This window comes from Protomyctophum parallelum (genome assembly GCF_964188405.1).
Source record: "Protomyctophum parallelum genome assembly, chromosome: 11".
In the NCBI taxonomy this organism is placed as follows: Eukaryota; Metazoa; Chordata; class Actinopteri; order Myctophiformes; family Myctophidae; genus Protomyctophum; species Protomyctophum parallelum.
In genome coordinates this window covers 30,048,362-30,064,219 of record NC_139707.1, presented here as the reverse complement: position 1 = coordinate 30,064,219, position 15,858 = coordinate 30,048,362, and the positions used below count along the sequence as shown (strand labels likewise).

The 15,858-nt window shown below is 41.6% G+C and overlaps 1 protein-coding gene across 1 annotated transcript in view; it reads left to right on the top strand.

The window, feature by feature from the left end:
* ahr1b (aryl hydrocarbon receptor 1b) overlaps nucleotides 1-15,858 on the top strand; it is a 50,466-nt gene that overhangs the window by 28,355 nt on the left and 6,253 nt on the right. Inside the window, exons 4-8 of the mRNA XM_083776593.1 lie at nucleotides 4,415-4,504; nucleotides 4,981-5,113; nucleotides 11,834-11,970; nucleotides 12,068-12,270; nucleotides 13,527-13,636. Coding sequence (XP_083632719.1) covers nucleotides 4,415-4,504; nucleotides 4,981-5,113; nucleotides 11,834-11,970; nucleotides 12,068-12,270; nucleotides 13,527-13,636 — 673 coding nt within the window. The remainder of the gene's footprint in view (nucleotides 1-4,414; nucleotides 4,505-4,980; nucleotides 5,114-11,833; nucleotides 11,971-12,067; nucleotides 12,271-13,526; nucleotides 13,637-15,858) is intronic.

Below are 15,858 nucleotides of genomic sequence, written 5' to 3'. Positions count from 1 at the left end.
TAATTAAGATATGTTTCAAGGATGGGTTGGATGGGTAAAAGGTACTGCGATCGGTGCAGTGAGATCGGCGATCGTACTGCGGTCGGCTGGGTATGTAGGTGTGTCCTCGGTGGTCCCTTATTGGTTGTTGATGTTGACGTAACTAAGAGGTTTCAAGTTGGGAGGGTAAAAGGTACTGCGATTGGCTTGGTAAGTATGTGGGTCGTGTTGTTCACGAGGTTACAAAGTTGGTATAAGGTCGGTAGAGGGTATGTAAGTGTATGTTGGGATTAGAATGGCATTATTGGTTGTTGATGGTGACGTAGCTAGGGTACGTTTCAAGCTTGGTATAAGCTGATTAGTTACGTCACCATCAACAAATGTAATATCTACAGTATTATCTCTCTAAAGTTCTTTTAAACTGTTGTAGCAAAAGAATAGTATTTTGTATTAATTTCGGATTTCTTTAAAAGTTTGTTGTTTTCGTGGGCACGGTCCTGTGAATTGGGCACGGTCCTGTGCTGGATTCTGTTTAGCCTTTTTTTTACGCTTGCGTTGCCGCGCCCCTCTTGAGCAGACCTGTAGCAGTTGATCCAGCCCCTCTTGAGCAGACCTGTAGCAGTTGATCCAGCCCCTCTTGAGCAGACCTGTAGCAGTTGATCCAGCCCCTCTTGAGCAGACCTGTAGCAGTTGATCCAGCCCCTCTTGAGCAGACCTGTAGCAGTTGATCCAGCCCCTCTTGAGCAGACCTGTAGCAGTTGATCCAGCCCCTCTTGAGCAGACCTGTAGCAGTTGATCCAGCCCCTCTTGAGCAGACCTGTAGCAGTTGATCCAGGCAACAACGTGTGCGTTCCTCACTTCCCGTTTGAAAGGCCCTTTATAGAGGGGCTGAGAGTATGTTTGTAGAAGTCGGCAGTACTTGCGCGCAAGTAGGCCATTTATGGCCTACTTGTGTGCATGGCGCAAGTTGGCAGCTCGATAGAGTGCATTTCTAGTTATTATTGCCACCACAGGTCGCATTTACTATGAAATTGCACCTTTCCTGTCAGTCACTCATTATCCCCATACATGGGAATGCCCCCAAATATGAAATCAAACCCTGTACAGTCAAGAGAATGTCCACGCTACCACCCTAAGATCTCCATATATGGAGCTGACCTGTTCGGACATTCCATAATATGTTGATCTGACCTCATCAAACCCTGTACACTCAAGACATGCTCCTTATATGGCCAGTACAGAATTCATTCCATGTTGATCTGACCCCCCCCATGCCAAAGCGCCAGCTCGCCCAGCAGTCTGCCGTCAACAAGGCGGATGCGTGCATGCGACCTCACCCCCCAAGGGCGAGGTCTTGCTGGTTATTATTATTAGCATGATCTACAGATTCAGTTTATTAGATTAGATTCATATCATCGGCGTTGGGCAGAAACCTCTTATCTCCATATTTATTAATGTTTTTGTTTTTCCATAAATTAACGCCCGATCATACTAACTACTGTACAGTGTGTCATACCAAAGCATCAAAAGTATACCAGATCTACAGGCTCGAAACACAGCGAGAGAGAGAGAGAGGGAAACCCAGAAAAGGAATATCAGGAATTTAAAAATGTATAGGCTATAGTGTTTCACAGTGTTGATTTCGTTGATTAAAACTATGTCGAAAAATGTTCGTTGAGTACGTTTTTTTACTGACGAAAACTAAATGGAAACTAAATGAAAATGAAGCTATGATGACTAACAGTAAATATATTGATAATTTCGTCAACAAATACAAACTAGACTAAAATGTTAGGAAGGGACTAGTGGACAAGAGATCCAGTATAAGTAAAAGACACAAGTCATTTTACACTTGGTTGCATGCTGAAAATAGCAGCAGTGGTGAGCTTGTAGATTGTCAGCTATCTGGCACTAGAGAGATGCAGAGTCATTTTCACCCAGCTCATACTGTATTAACCAAAGGAAAATAGCAGACACAGGTTTTCCCCTCTCTCTTTTTTCTTGTTTCCTTTTTGTCTTTTTCTTAAATTCTAAACTTTAGAACAGTAATTCTCTGCCTTTGGAATCCCAAGGAACCCCAGTGTTACATCATTGCTGCATGTCGGGCAGAAATGTGTGACCATGACATTTAAACTGTTGTAGTGAAATGTGTGACCATGAGATTTAAACTGTTGTAGTGAAATGTGTGACCATGACATTTCAGGTAGCTGTTGTGGTGAAATGTGTGACCAAACTGACCATGACATTTCAGGTAGCTGTTGTGGTGAAATGTGTGACCCTGACATTTTAGCACACAGGAAGTACAGGGGAGATGATTGGAGCTGAATGGATGATTATTGTTGTAAAGAACAACATGGCATCTCCACGCCTAAACGCATCTTTCAAACAGATCAAACATTCTGTGACCTTGTCAGATAATGTGTTTGTACATGCCTGTTTGCGTTTGTTTTGTGTGTGTGTGTGTGTGTGTGTGTGTGTGTGTGTGTGTGTCTGTGTCTGTGTGCGTGCGCGCACGCAAGTGCGTGTGTGTGTGCGTGTGCGTGTACGCGCGTGCGTACGTATGTGTGCAGTGGGCTGGAAAGGCAGGACCAGCTGTTTCCATCTGAAGAGGAACAAAGGGAATAATAATCCATCTCTCATATCCATGACATTATTTTGGTGTCTCATCCTCTTATCCAATCAAAAAATTCTCAGTGTTAAGTGTTTTTCTTTTTACCACAGCATGACTCTGCAGGGAGTACTAGTTGAAGTGGGTCAGTCTGTTTTTGGGCTGCAATTTACCCACTAGTCGTACATTTCAGTACTCCACTACGATTATTTGAAAACTTTATTTTATTGTTACTTTGGAGATTTTGATTATTACTACCGGTATAAAAGACCTCCAGACCTACTTTGGCAATTTTAAAATAGCCAAGCGTGTAGATTTCAAGCAAGCTTTCAAAGGATATTTATAAATGTTATTAAATTAATGACACCCGATAGACTTAAAGACCTAACCTAAATGTTAGTCAGTCAAAAGTGGACAACAACTCGCTTGGTTTCAACATCAAGGTCTCTCTCTCTCACTTTGCATGCAGTACATTGTTCAATGTTCATGACTCCAAGTGACGTATGCGGATGTGCCTTTTAGATCAGACTGTAGGTCTGTTTGTGGGGGTGATGTGTCACATACTTGACCTATATGAGTTCATGAACCGTGCTACAGCCATCAGCTGTTTTCGGCGATCAGCTGTTTCATTGAGATGCGTCCATGGGCACAGGGAGTCTCCAGCACACATTAGTCGTTGCTGTTATTTATTCATCAGGTTAATTTTTTTTAAATACCACACACTCTTCATGTTCACACATATCATTTTTTTCAACACATGTTTATTCATTTTCTTATTTGACAAAAGTATTTATACAACAATTATTCACATATTTTCCCATACACACAAATGGCAGAGCAAATATTGAAATTAATCTTTAAAGAAATTATCAATAAGATATGCCCATGAATACACAAATTTAAACCTAAGAGGGTACGCTAAATGTAATCATTTCCTAAACCCAAGCTCAGCACTATCGGATTTCAGTTACCATTCCCAAACACTTTCCCTCGTATTTGTTCCCACGTAAAAACAGGTATTATCGACATGGATTGACATGTGTTCTCCCCGGGGGACACATGCACGTTCCCAGTTATAGCTTACTGTATATTATAATTTTTCTGTGTGTAGCCTAAACTAAATGAAGCATAGGCAACATGTGAGGTGTGAGTGGGATTGAAATGTTGTTTGGTAGGACAAAGTTACTGCAAAGACAAAACGGAATTCTGTTACATAATGTATGAATGTATAAATGCATTCGAAAATGGTGTGAATCAACTGTCATGCTCAAGACACTACCCTTTGCGTAACATAATGGTTACAAAAGATATATGTTTTCATTTTTCATTGCCAGGTCACGTACAATAACAAATGAAAGTCCTTCGTGGCATGCTGGGCACAATATACGCTGTAAGTGCATTGCTGGAATTCGGCGGAAGTAGCAGGATTGTGGCGGAAGTACTGCTCATGGAAATCTGTTTACATTCTCTGTGTATGAAACAAGTGTCGACAAATATCATATCCGGGGGAAATATGTCTGACGGATGTTCCGGCCCGACATTTCCGGCTAAGCACTCTCTGCCTTATATTGTGACCAGGCTTTTCTCTTCGCAGATGCGCAAGGCTGGGACCGAGGCTAGGTTTGTGGTGGTGGTTTCTATTTGTGTTGCAGACTGTTAACAGGTTTGTGGTGGTGGTTTCTATTTGTGTTGCAGACTGTTAACAGGTTTGTGGTGGTGGTTGTGTTTGTGTTTGTGTTGCAGACTGTTAACAGGTTTGTGGTGGTGGTTGTGTTTGTGTTGCAGACTGTTAACAGGTTTGTGGTGGTGGTTGTGTTTGTGTTGCAGGCTCTTAACGGCTTTGTGATGGTCATCACTGCAGATGGAACCATCTTCTACTGCTCTCACACCATCCAGGACTACCTGGGATTCCACCAGGTAATTCTGTAAATTAACGGTCTACTTGATCACACTACACTACAGCATCTCACAAAAGCGTCAAAGGTGGCAGATCTACAAAACACAAAGCGAAAACAAGTTAAACAACACATTTTGAGCTTATAGATCTGCTACTTTTAGCTATTGTTTTATTTGAATTCTGTAAAGTAACAGTAACCCGACAGAGACGATGTTTAGAAATGCAGCTGAAAGTGCTGTGTACACTGTACAGTCCAGTAAAAGAGATAATTAAAACCAGTTAAAATACGTGCTGAACAATACAACTAGCAGAGGAGCAATAAATTAAGATCTCGATCTTTGATTGTTTGTGATAGAATCACCTCATAAGATACTCATTTAATGCTAGGATGAAAAGATGCGGTTTCAGCTGACGCCTAAAAAGATGTCAGAATCTTTTGACAGAAGCTAATCTAATATTTATACTTAAACATTTCTCTCCTCTCCTCCCCTCTCAGACTGATGTGATGCATCAGAGTGTGTATGAGCTGGTTCACACGGAAGACCAACAGGAGCTGAGGAGAAACCTGCACTGGGCTTTGAACCCTCCACCTGCCACCTTAGCTGCCTTGGCCCAAGAATCCCCCCAAGGTGACGTGCTCTACTACAGGTGGTCCGGGACCCCCCCTAGGGGGTCCTCAGAGTAACTACAGCAGGGCCGCCAAATCTTTGGGTGATGGGGAACAGTAGCCGGAAATAGCAGATCTTCAAGCTCACAGTGCCTCTATACAGTTGCTATTTTCTGACAGTTGGTGTAGAGGGGGAAAAAAGAGCACCACCAACAATAGCAAAGATAGTGTGTGAACAAACAAACACAAGTACTAAGTACATATATGTAAAGTGCTTTGGATAAAGGCACTATATACACACACGATTTACCTTATACCATTTACCAAACAAAAATATAAATGAACACAACACTGATGCTAGTGTTGTAAAATAAGTCTATGAAACTATCTATGAATATATAAATCTGCTATTTATTTATTTTAAATATTGAAAATATTTGGGAAGATGCGTGTGTGCATGTGATCTGTCTGTCTGTCTGTCTGGCTGGCTGGCTGTGTATCTGTATAGGTCATCGGTGTCGGACAGACAACTACATATACATATTCAATTCATGCCCTACTTGATAATACAACAGCGTCACACAAAAGCATCAAAAGTAGCAGATACCTTGTAGATCTGCTTGCTTTTTTAATTTGAATCCTGAAAAGTAACAGTTTTGGAGTTAATGAATGCGGTTTCCACCCGACAGAGTGTATGTGCAGCACTGCACTGGGTCTCAGAGACTCCATCTTTATACTCAGACTGTTTGACAAGCCAACATCACTCAACAGTTTTACAGGGTTAAGCAGTGCGGGACACAGGCCATGGTCACATGATCCTCTAATCTATGCTTTGGCTTAACGAGGTGAAATGGTCACAGATCTGTGTGTGCTGTTGACTGTAAGATACTTAGGTCATGTGTGTTTTGATTTAAGGCCTATATTATTATTATTACTAGTTGAGAACGATGCAACTTGGGAACCTAATAATACCCGTTGTCAACTTGTCATAGCAGCCGTTTTAACTATCTGTCTGTGTCCCACATGGAGATATCTGTATCTGCCAGTCTGCCTGTGTCTGAAGAGTGCAAACTGACTGTGAAAAGTGGTATGGTTAAGAAATCAATTTGCAGGTGTGTGGTTGCAGTGGCAATCAATTGGCCGAGGCAAAGGCTGGAAATTGCACAGGTGAGGGGACTTTGGCTCATTAGGTCCACTGGCAGAGCCTGACCAGAGCTTTTTGTGGTGGTTCTGGAGAACCGTGGGTCCGACCGACTCATTCATTCCGAACAGAGATTCATACCCAACTGTTTACATGGAACCTGAATACAGGTATTCCTATTGTTTACATGACCAAAGCATTCATTCGGAATATAACTTTGGACTATATGGCCAACCCATAACCGTTATCCCTTAAGAAATGAATAACCAACAAACAGGCTCCCTGCAACCACACGTGACCTCCACCCAAAACAACACAACAAAAAGGTGGACACGGTTCCATGTTTCATCCATACACTGCAATTGGCAATGGCACTGTAATTCGCAGATGGGTTTGTAAATAGCGCATTTTATTATGGGAGGAAAAAACTGGTGTATTTGTCTTTTTTAATGGGTAAAGTAGAGCATTTCTGCACGCATAATGGCCATCCCTGCTTGGACATGGGCAAAAAGCACTATTGTCTAGTTGTCTACTAAGGGCGGACATGTGTAAAATAATACATTTATTCCAAACTCCCAGTAGCATTCGGAATACAGTGTTTATAATGGTGATTTATACAGATTCAAACGGTATATACCACCCCTCCAGACTGGAATGAAAATTCATTCGGAATGGGATATTCTATTCCAATTGAGGTGTTTACATGAGCATTTTTATTCTGATGACTGGAATGAATCCATTCATTCCAAATGAATTTCTGCATGTAAATGGGGCCTGTACTGCCAGCTGTGGTGTTTACTGGGATCTGCCTATGTGTTCATGGAGATATGGATGTTATGTTACTTCTTGTGACATTCTTTGTTCTTGCATGGTCACTCGAGAGGGATTACAGAGAGGTGTTTATACCTCCTGGAGAATGGCTTATGAGACTAGTATCTGCTAACCTCCTCAGAGTGAGACCAGTATGGTATTGTCTCTGTCAGGTAGAGACTAATCTCTCGAGACGGATTCAGAGAAGAGAATGCTTTGTGTCGCATTTCGAGCTTGTAGATCTGCTACTTTTAATGGTTTTGTGTGACGCTGTAGGGCATTCATTTATGGTTGTCAAGAGGTTTCTGTCCGACAGCAACAATATACTGGCTGGGGTTGGGTCTGGGGTGAAGTACCTGTCATTAATGGCACACCTGTGTTACTGCAGGAACGAGCCGATAGGCAAATTCCGTAAGCATGCAGAAGTTCACTAATCTCAACAGCAGAATCTGTCAGCATCGTTGCCCTAAACATGTAGCCTAGACCTAGTGTTGTTGTTAGTCGGAATTAACAGAAGCCCTGGGAAGAAGTGGACTAAGAAAGTGGAGGAGACGAACAAAGTTGCTGTTTCTACACAAAAAGAGGTGGTGCCCCCAAAGGAAATAACAAAGAAAATAAATTATGGTATAGGTTTCCAGATTATAAATTCCAGAGGAAACATCCGAATCTAGGCCTATCTTTTGTGTCTCAGAGCTGAAAGTTGACTGCGCTGCAAAGTCTGTTCCCATGTTCCCTCTGTAGATCCTATCTCTTTGCTAAGGGGGCAGTAAACATCCAGCATATCTTCCCTAATCCTGCATCACTTTTCCACCATAGTAACTACAGTACATAGCTCTCTACAGTACATAGCCTCTGCACTGCCATCTTATACTTATGATGCAGAAATGTTATTGCTGCATCAAAATTACTCTCAATGTGAACCTTGCTACTTTTTTCACTGTTATTCCAGTTAGTTAGGACTTCAGGGGAAGTAAGTATCCTTCTCCCTCTTACACACTGCAGTGTATAGCTGTGTCATTTTAGGCTCCAAAATTCTTGCGACTGGCATAGGGCCGATTCATACTCATATTTTAGAGCTGAATAAAAGTCGGTTCGGCTCTGTAGAGCCTACAATTTGAAGGGGGGCGGGTACCGTCCTAAAGTCGGCTCTTCGGTGCTACTGAAAATTTCTGACGAGCCGAAATCATTTCGGCACTACAGCGCCGAAACAGCGGTAAAATAGGAGTATGAATCGGCCCTTATATCTCCATTCAACTTCTCTGTCGCTAATTTGGTTTATCAGCCTGTTTTTGGTGATATGTCAGAGTTTGGTTTCCACCAGTATTTGGTTTTCAGTTTGCCTCGCACAAGTTTTTCATGAGATAATTGTGGTCACGATAATCCTGTGTGCATAAACATTTCCATCCAATTTTTCCGTTGGTGTAACTGTAACCCAGGTCAGAATAACCAAGTCAATAAAATAAATATCTAAATATGAATGGATTTAGGATATAAACCAGGTTAAAATACACTAACCAAACTTCTACAAAAGAGCTTTAACAATGAAAACTAAATAGGATTTGTCTAAGACTATTTTACTATACAGAGTACAATGTATGGGTTTATATTCTATCTGTATTCGCATTCATCTGCTTGTGTGCTTTGAGAGCCCTGTGAGGCGCTCTGAACAAGCCAATGAACCAATTGACCAATCAGGTCTCTCAATTAATAGACTGCACTTTGGAGAATCACCAGCCCAGGTGATGTGATTCAGCTAATTACATGCTGCAGAGCACAGAATGTTCTGGAGAGAACAGGAGAGAGAAAAGCCTGTTGAGCAGACCATTTGACAAACGGAGAGGAAAGACAAGATTTGATTAATGTGAACAGATTATTTTCATTTAAAGAGTTTTGATTGATCCAGTCTCTTTTTGAGAGAAGAGTGCTGGTCCTTTTGAGAAGTTTGATCCTGGAACCTGTTAATTGTGTGAACTTTGAACACTGACTTGGGTCAGATTCTAACCTAATACTTCGGTAGACTCAGATCCGTAGGGGCGGGGAAATTGGATTCTTGCATATTTAATTGGCTGCGGTTTGCCTTCACACTGTCATTCGCAGCAATTGGAAACGCAGCAGGGGGGACCTTTATCAATGTGTTCCATTCATAAACTATAGCCTACACAGTGAAATCTGTGATAAAATTACACTCATAACGTGCATGTGTCGTGCCGTCTGGGCCCCCCCCCCCCTCTCTCTCTCTCTCTCTCTCTACGCACGCAGCTGCCACACACTGTTCTTTTGGGCATGCAGTACAGCGCTGCATGAGCGCACTGATATAACTCCCCAGTCCCACACAGTGACAGCACTCCATGTTTACGGCACGCACAGACAGACAGACAGACAGAATATTATGTAGGCTATAATACACTGCAGTGTTTTTATGTGTTTTCTTAAGCAATTGATTAATGTACACGTCCTCATTTCGATCAGGGCTTCAGTCTCCTTATTCGACCACGTCTATCCACAGTAACGGGACATCTTTGCGCTGCATAAATTATGCCTTCTCCGTCTCCAACTGTGTTCAGCTCCTCACCTGCCACATTATGTTTGCTTCATTTCCTTTATTTACTGCGGATTGCATTCACACCTGCACCGAATCGTAATCAAGTGCGATTCGAAGCGAAGCGAAACCCACGTTTTTGGGCGGAGTAAAATGCGGTTATTTGCTGCGCATTAGGATTCGAATGAGCCTTCACACCTGCCAAACGAAGCGCACTTTCTGACAATGCGCAGCAGGATTCGTTTTAAACGCAGCAAAGCTCTCTGGTATGAATGTGACCTTGGTCAGGTCTTTTTGCTTTGATTGGATTGATTCGAGTGATATTGGCATATCACTCTGGCGAGCTACCCACGATTCTACGGATGAAGATCCTCAAAACCGCTGTCCCCTTAAATCAGATAAGACATTTGGTTTGAACATTCCCCCATTTCCCTCTCCTCTCACTGCAGCACCGTGAGCCTCAGTGCTACAGCGACTTGCACTGCACACACTGCAAGTTAATTCACCCTACTCGAATGGACATACAGTACAGTGAACTTTACAGTCACAATACACCGAACACTGATACTTACACACATATGGACTCAGTGAACTTTTGAGCTACACACATTAATTTCCATACTTACTGCCACACACAGTGGGAAGTTCATTGTACTTTTAATACCTTTTAAAGGACATTTATGGGTTATTAAGTTCATGGGATTTGTAATGTGATTGTTGATATAGTGATTGATCTTTAAGTTCATGTGATCCACATATGAATGTGGATTTGTGACTGTTTAAGGTGAATACTGAAGATACTTGTGAAGTGAATATACGTTTACTGGTTTATGTTTAAAGGTGAAACGAACGTGAATTTATAAATAAAGTATTTAGATTTCATAACATTTCATTTGGTTAAAAGTGATATTTACTGTGAACCTAAAATAGGAATAGGTTACTTAAAAACAACTTAACTCATTTACTTACCTTAGATTAGATTTAAAACCTGAAGAGGACAACTAAATTAGATAGTAAATAAATAGGACTAAAATAGGATTATAATAGTACTTCCCTGTTTTCCTGTGGGAGTATAGTTAATAGGAGGTATTTATTGGTGACATTTAACTGTCTGAGCACAGTTGTTTTCTTTTGTTCATTGTTTTGTATGATTATTGTCATTGTTTGTTGTGCATTTTCCATTCTATTATTTTATCGGGCTAATACTAAACCGCTTACTGCTCTTCCGAACCTAGTAACTAGTCCTGTACCCTGTAATTGATAACTAAAGGGTTACATAACCGCCTTCTTCAATGATTTTGTCCAATTAGTTAAATGTTCCCATTACCAAACCTAGAATCTGTCCAATCACAACCTCTTGTTAATATATACTTTTCATTGGTTATATATTTTTATTACACAGCTTGGTTGAATGCTAGATTCTGAATGGTCACTCACTGAATCCAGCGGTGTGTTGAATAATGACCGATGAGCTCATTAACAGACCGCAGTCTATTCAAAGACTCAGAGCACCTGCTGGCTGCTGCACTGCTTGATTTTGAGCTGTATCCAACATGACGACCATATTACTTGTAAACCAACACACATTGTCATTTACACCTAACATTGCTCTCAATAATGTTTTTGAAAACATTCAAAGCGAGAAATAGACAATGCAGTAACCACAAATATTATTTGAACAACACTTACAGTGCTTGTTTTCCGAGGCGACCGCGTCATCCCAGCATAACACATTACTGTAAGCAAGGAAATACTTTGTTATTTATTTTGGGTCAATGTATTAATTAATTTATTACGTAGCCCTGTAATATGCAGGATAATTGCCAAGCGGTCATTGTTGAGAAATAAACCCCTTCAGGGTGATTATGCAACTCCGCTATACGTCGGACGTCGGTGCATAATCACGCTGTTGGGTTTTATTTCTCAACAATTATCCCTTGCATAAAACACTTAAATAGCAAAAAAAGAAAAAAGCTGATCTACATCGTTACAACATGTTCCAAGCTTGTAGATGTGCTATTCTTTCCTACTTTTGGGTGACACTCTTGTATTATGAAGTAGCATCATACAAGAACAACTTAATCACTATATGGTTGAGTTGGTTGTCGATCTGCTATTTTCTGCTAAAGCTTTCCCCACAATACAGATGCTGGGGTTTAAGTGGTTATGGAAAAAAGAAAAACATAAAATGTTTAAATATGGAGATGAAGGTTTCTGCCGGACAGTGATAATATATTTCTTTGACCTAACAGAAATTGAAGTGGAGCACAGCAGCACATCAGTAGTTACCTACCACCCTGAGCAGCTTCCCCCTGAGAACTCCTCCTTCCTGGAGAGGAACTTTGTCTGTCGCTTCCGCTGTCTCCTGGACAACTCCTCTGGCTTCCTGGTAAGACCCTGACCCTCTCCTGGAGGGTTGAGTGAGTGAGTGAGTGAGTGAGTGAGTGCACTCTTAAAATACCATATTTTCACTGTCTTTTCCCAAGGCTTTGACCCTGCAGGGCAGGCTGAAGTTCCTGCATGGGCAGAACCAACGACATGACAACGGGGGCAAGGCCCCGCCACAGCTGGCCCTGTTCACCATCGCCACTCCTCTACAGCCACCGTCCATCCTGGAGATCAGGACCAAGAACATGATCTTCAGAACTAAACACAAGCTGGACTTCACGCCCATGGCCTGCGATGCAAAGTAATGCTATCGTCAAAATACAGTTATATGCTAGACATAGTGCTGGGTGATATCTTGCCTAGCCTGTTTTGCTCTGGTTATGCTGAAAGACAGAGAGGGTGATATCTGATAATCCATTGGGCTGATAACAGATACGACACGTCGTTGGCCAGCCAGTGCAGCCAAACATGCCACTGTGCTGTACTGTGGCACCTGGAGTGGCCTAACTGGAACGAAACTAGCATATCACGGCTGCCATAGTTATTTTCTCATTGTCTAAGTAAGGGTATGGGTTTTCATGGTTGACTCTCTGTTTAGTCTTGGAAGCCAAACCGTTGCCTCCCACAATTTTCAAATGCTTCCATTCCATCATACAGTCTAGAGCAACGGAAGCTCAAGCGATAAAGCAGATTTGACGCCTCCTCCTTCTTGCTACCGTTTTGTCTTTACAGTCGCGCAAATTTGTCCCAATATAAATAAAAATCTGAAAATTAAATCAATAAAATGTAAAGATATTATTAAAATATATGTTTGTGGCCTGGGCCGGCTTAGCAGTCTGGGCACCTTGGCTGGTAATCTAGCATGGCAGTGTGTCGCTCGTTCGAGTCCCGATCCTGACAAACCTTGCTGTGTGTCTTCCCCCCATCTCTCCTCTGTTTCCTGTAAACTTACTTTGTATCTATAAATAAAGGCACAAAAAAAAGTTCACATACAGACAAATGCTTCCTGTCTCGCCTTCCAGGAGGTGTAGTTCCAGACTCTACGTACTGTAGCATTCTGAGATTGTGGAATAGTTGTCTGGCTACACGAGACTATTATCTGTTGGATGAAGTCTGGTTCATACTGCATTGTAGGACGTGTCACTCGCCCAAAAGCATGGATTAGGCTTAACCTCTCGCAAACAACCAATACCTGGGCAATATTAAAGCAATACTAAAGCTGCAATCTGTAACTTTATGTCCTACCAGGATCCTAACCCACATACCACATTGATGTGGCTAGTTCATAATATAAGTTGTTAAAAACTGGGATAACCTATGCCAGCACTACCACCAATATATGTACCTGTCTATCTATAGAAGAGCAGGGAGACCAAATTCAGCCATTCAAGTTGTGTAATAGCTAATATTAACTGTGAGCTAATGTGTATAACTGTTGTTTTGTGTGCTTGTGAACGTCATTCATTTAGATGATAAAGATTTGTGATGAAGCATTTGCTTTAGTGTGTCCTTTATGATCTGGACACCAAATAATGGTTATTTTCTTTTCTTTTCCAGGGGGAAGATAGTCCTGGGCTACACCGAGGCTGAGCTCCGTGTGCGTGGGTCTGGATACCAGTTCATCCATGCAGCAGACATGTTGTACTGTGCCGAGAACCATGTCAGAAGTGAGTCACGCCTCAGTCGAAAACGCTCAACCACTTGAACCCCAGTCATCCAAATTCTGGGGGAACATTAGCCCCCCAAAATGCAGATCTACAAGCATCGGCTGTTTTGGCAAAAAGATTTGGTGTAGATGGAGAAAGAAAAAGCGGTTCAAGTGCATTTGTAACTCATGTCCGATTTACATATTTGTTCTGTGTCTGTGTCGCCGTACAAGTAAGAGGGGCCAATCTGCAAAGCTCACAACACTCACAATTTGCATTACAATGCAACACGTTGTGAGCTTCTATAGACTAATTCAGAAACGGGTCTCATGGTCGCAGCTTACGTATTTCCTGTAGGCAGACTCAATGTAGCTGCAGGGTTTAAAGTTTAAACCCTCACCAGGCGCATCTCTTCTACTACAGTGAACGGTAGATTGACTGATGTTAGTCTGCCTCAAACGTTACTCTTTTACCTGCTTTTTACTAACACTAACATTACAAAGATGCCCAGAACATCGAGATGAACCTGTGTAGTTTATGGCTGCTCCAACAGTAGTGGCAACATTCCAAAAGAAATAATTCAAAATATTCAAAATATTCACCACGGTAGCTGAGACCAGAGCCATTGAGTAATGGTTGAGACGAAGCAGTGAAAGGTCCTGAAACAACGTCAGTCTTACCCAATACCCAATCTTTCTGTTTTATGAACACAAGGCTGCCGTACTTTATACATCATACTTTAAAGGTATATTCAGTGATTTCAGTCAAAAAACCTTAGGTTTCGTTTTTGGCTGGGACCTAAGCCTTTCATCCAATCAGGATAGAGAGCCAAAAACGAAACCTAAGGTTTTTTGACCCCCAGGGGTTAACTGGGGACAGGGAGGAACTCCTTATATGGTCAGCACACTCTATAGTAGAGAGGATTATCACAACAAAACAAAAAAAATAGTGATATTTGAATTAAGTGAAATCACTGAATATACCTTTAAGTGCTTAGTACCGCGGTGGATATTTTGACATTCCATTTTTATTTTTTTGGAATGTTGCCACTACTGTTGGAGCAGCCATAAACTACACAGGTTCATCTCGATGTTCTGGGCATCTTTGTAATGTTAGTGTTAGTAAAAAGCAGGTAAAAGAGTAACGTTTGAGGCAGACTAACATCAGTCACTCTGCCGTTCACTGTAGTAGAAGAGATGCGCCTGGTGATGGTTTAAACCCAACAGCTACGTCGAGTCCGCCTACAGGAAATACGTAAACTGCGACCATGAGACGCGTTTTTGAATCCGTCTATAGATAGGCTATTTCCAGCATGGCTAATTTACAACAAAACGGTTTCCACCTTTTTTCCATCAGTGTTTTAAGAATTTGTCCTGTTCATAAAAAGTGGAGGAGAGGGTCATAGAGTTCAGACCGGCTTTCCCAAGTAATCCCGCGGGATTACAAACCAGATTGAGCAAAGCTACAGAACCAGCCAGCAGAGTGGATAGATAGGGGCTATAACAAATCCACCGCATGAGCAAAGCATGGGAGATGATCCATATATCAACACGGCCACACAAGCCAGGCGGAAATACCGCAGGCAGGCCGTCGGGTAGAAACCCCAAATTTATTCACTGGAAAAAACATGGAAAGTTGACATGCAAGGTTTAGGAGATACAAGGTTTCTGGTACAGACTCAGAGCACTCAGCGGCCTAAAAGTTTAGTTTAATCTGCCAAGCTAAATGTGTCAAACCAACTCATTGTTTAATACAATGTCAGCCTCTGTGTCACCCAACCGCTGGTTACTTGAAGCAATTTTCTTGTTTAATTTTTTTATGTAGCCGTTGTTATTCACAGTGGTGTAGGCCTAAATAAAGTAACTATACTGTAATTACCTGTTATACTGTACATAAATACACATTTGAGTCAGTTTTACTTTAATGGAGTATTTCCCATTTTCAATATTTCAACTTCTAGTCAAACATTGTACTTTTACATACTCCACTACAATAGTTTGAAGTTGTTCAAATAATTATATTTATATCGAGTTTCTAGTTACTTTGTGGATTTGTATCATTATTTAAAAATCACACCTGTGTGAACCGAGTGGTGCAACTCCCCTCTCTCCCCCCCTTCTCTCTCTCTCTCTCTATTATGGATATCAATCCGTGTCGCTGACAACTATTTTTTCATTATTATTTTGGGTCGGCCTTTCCTTCTTTAACATACCTCCTAGACCGGATCGTGCATGCGAGCTGCC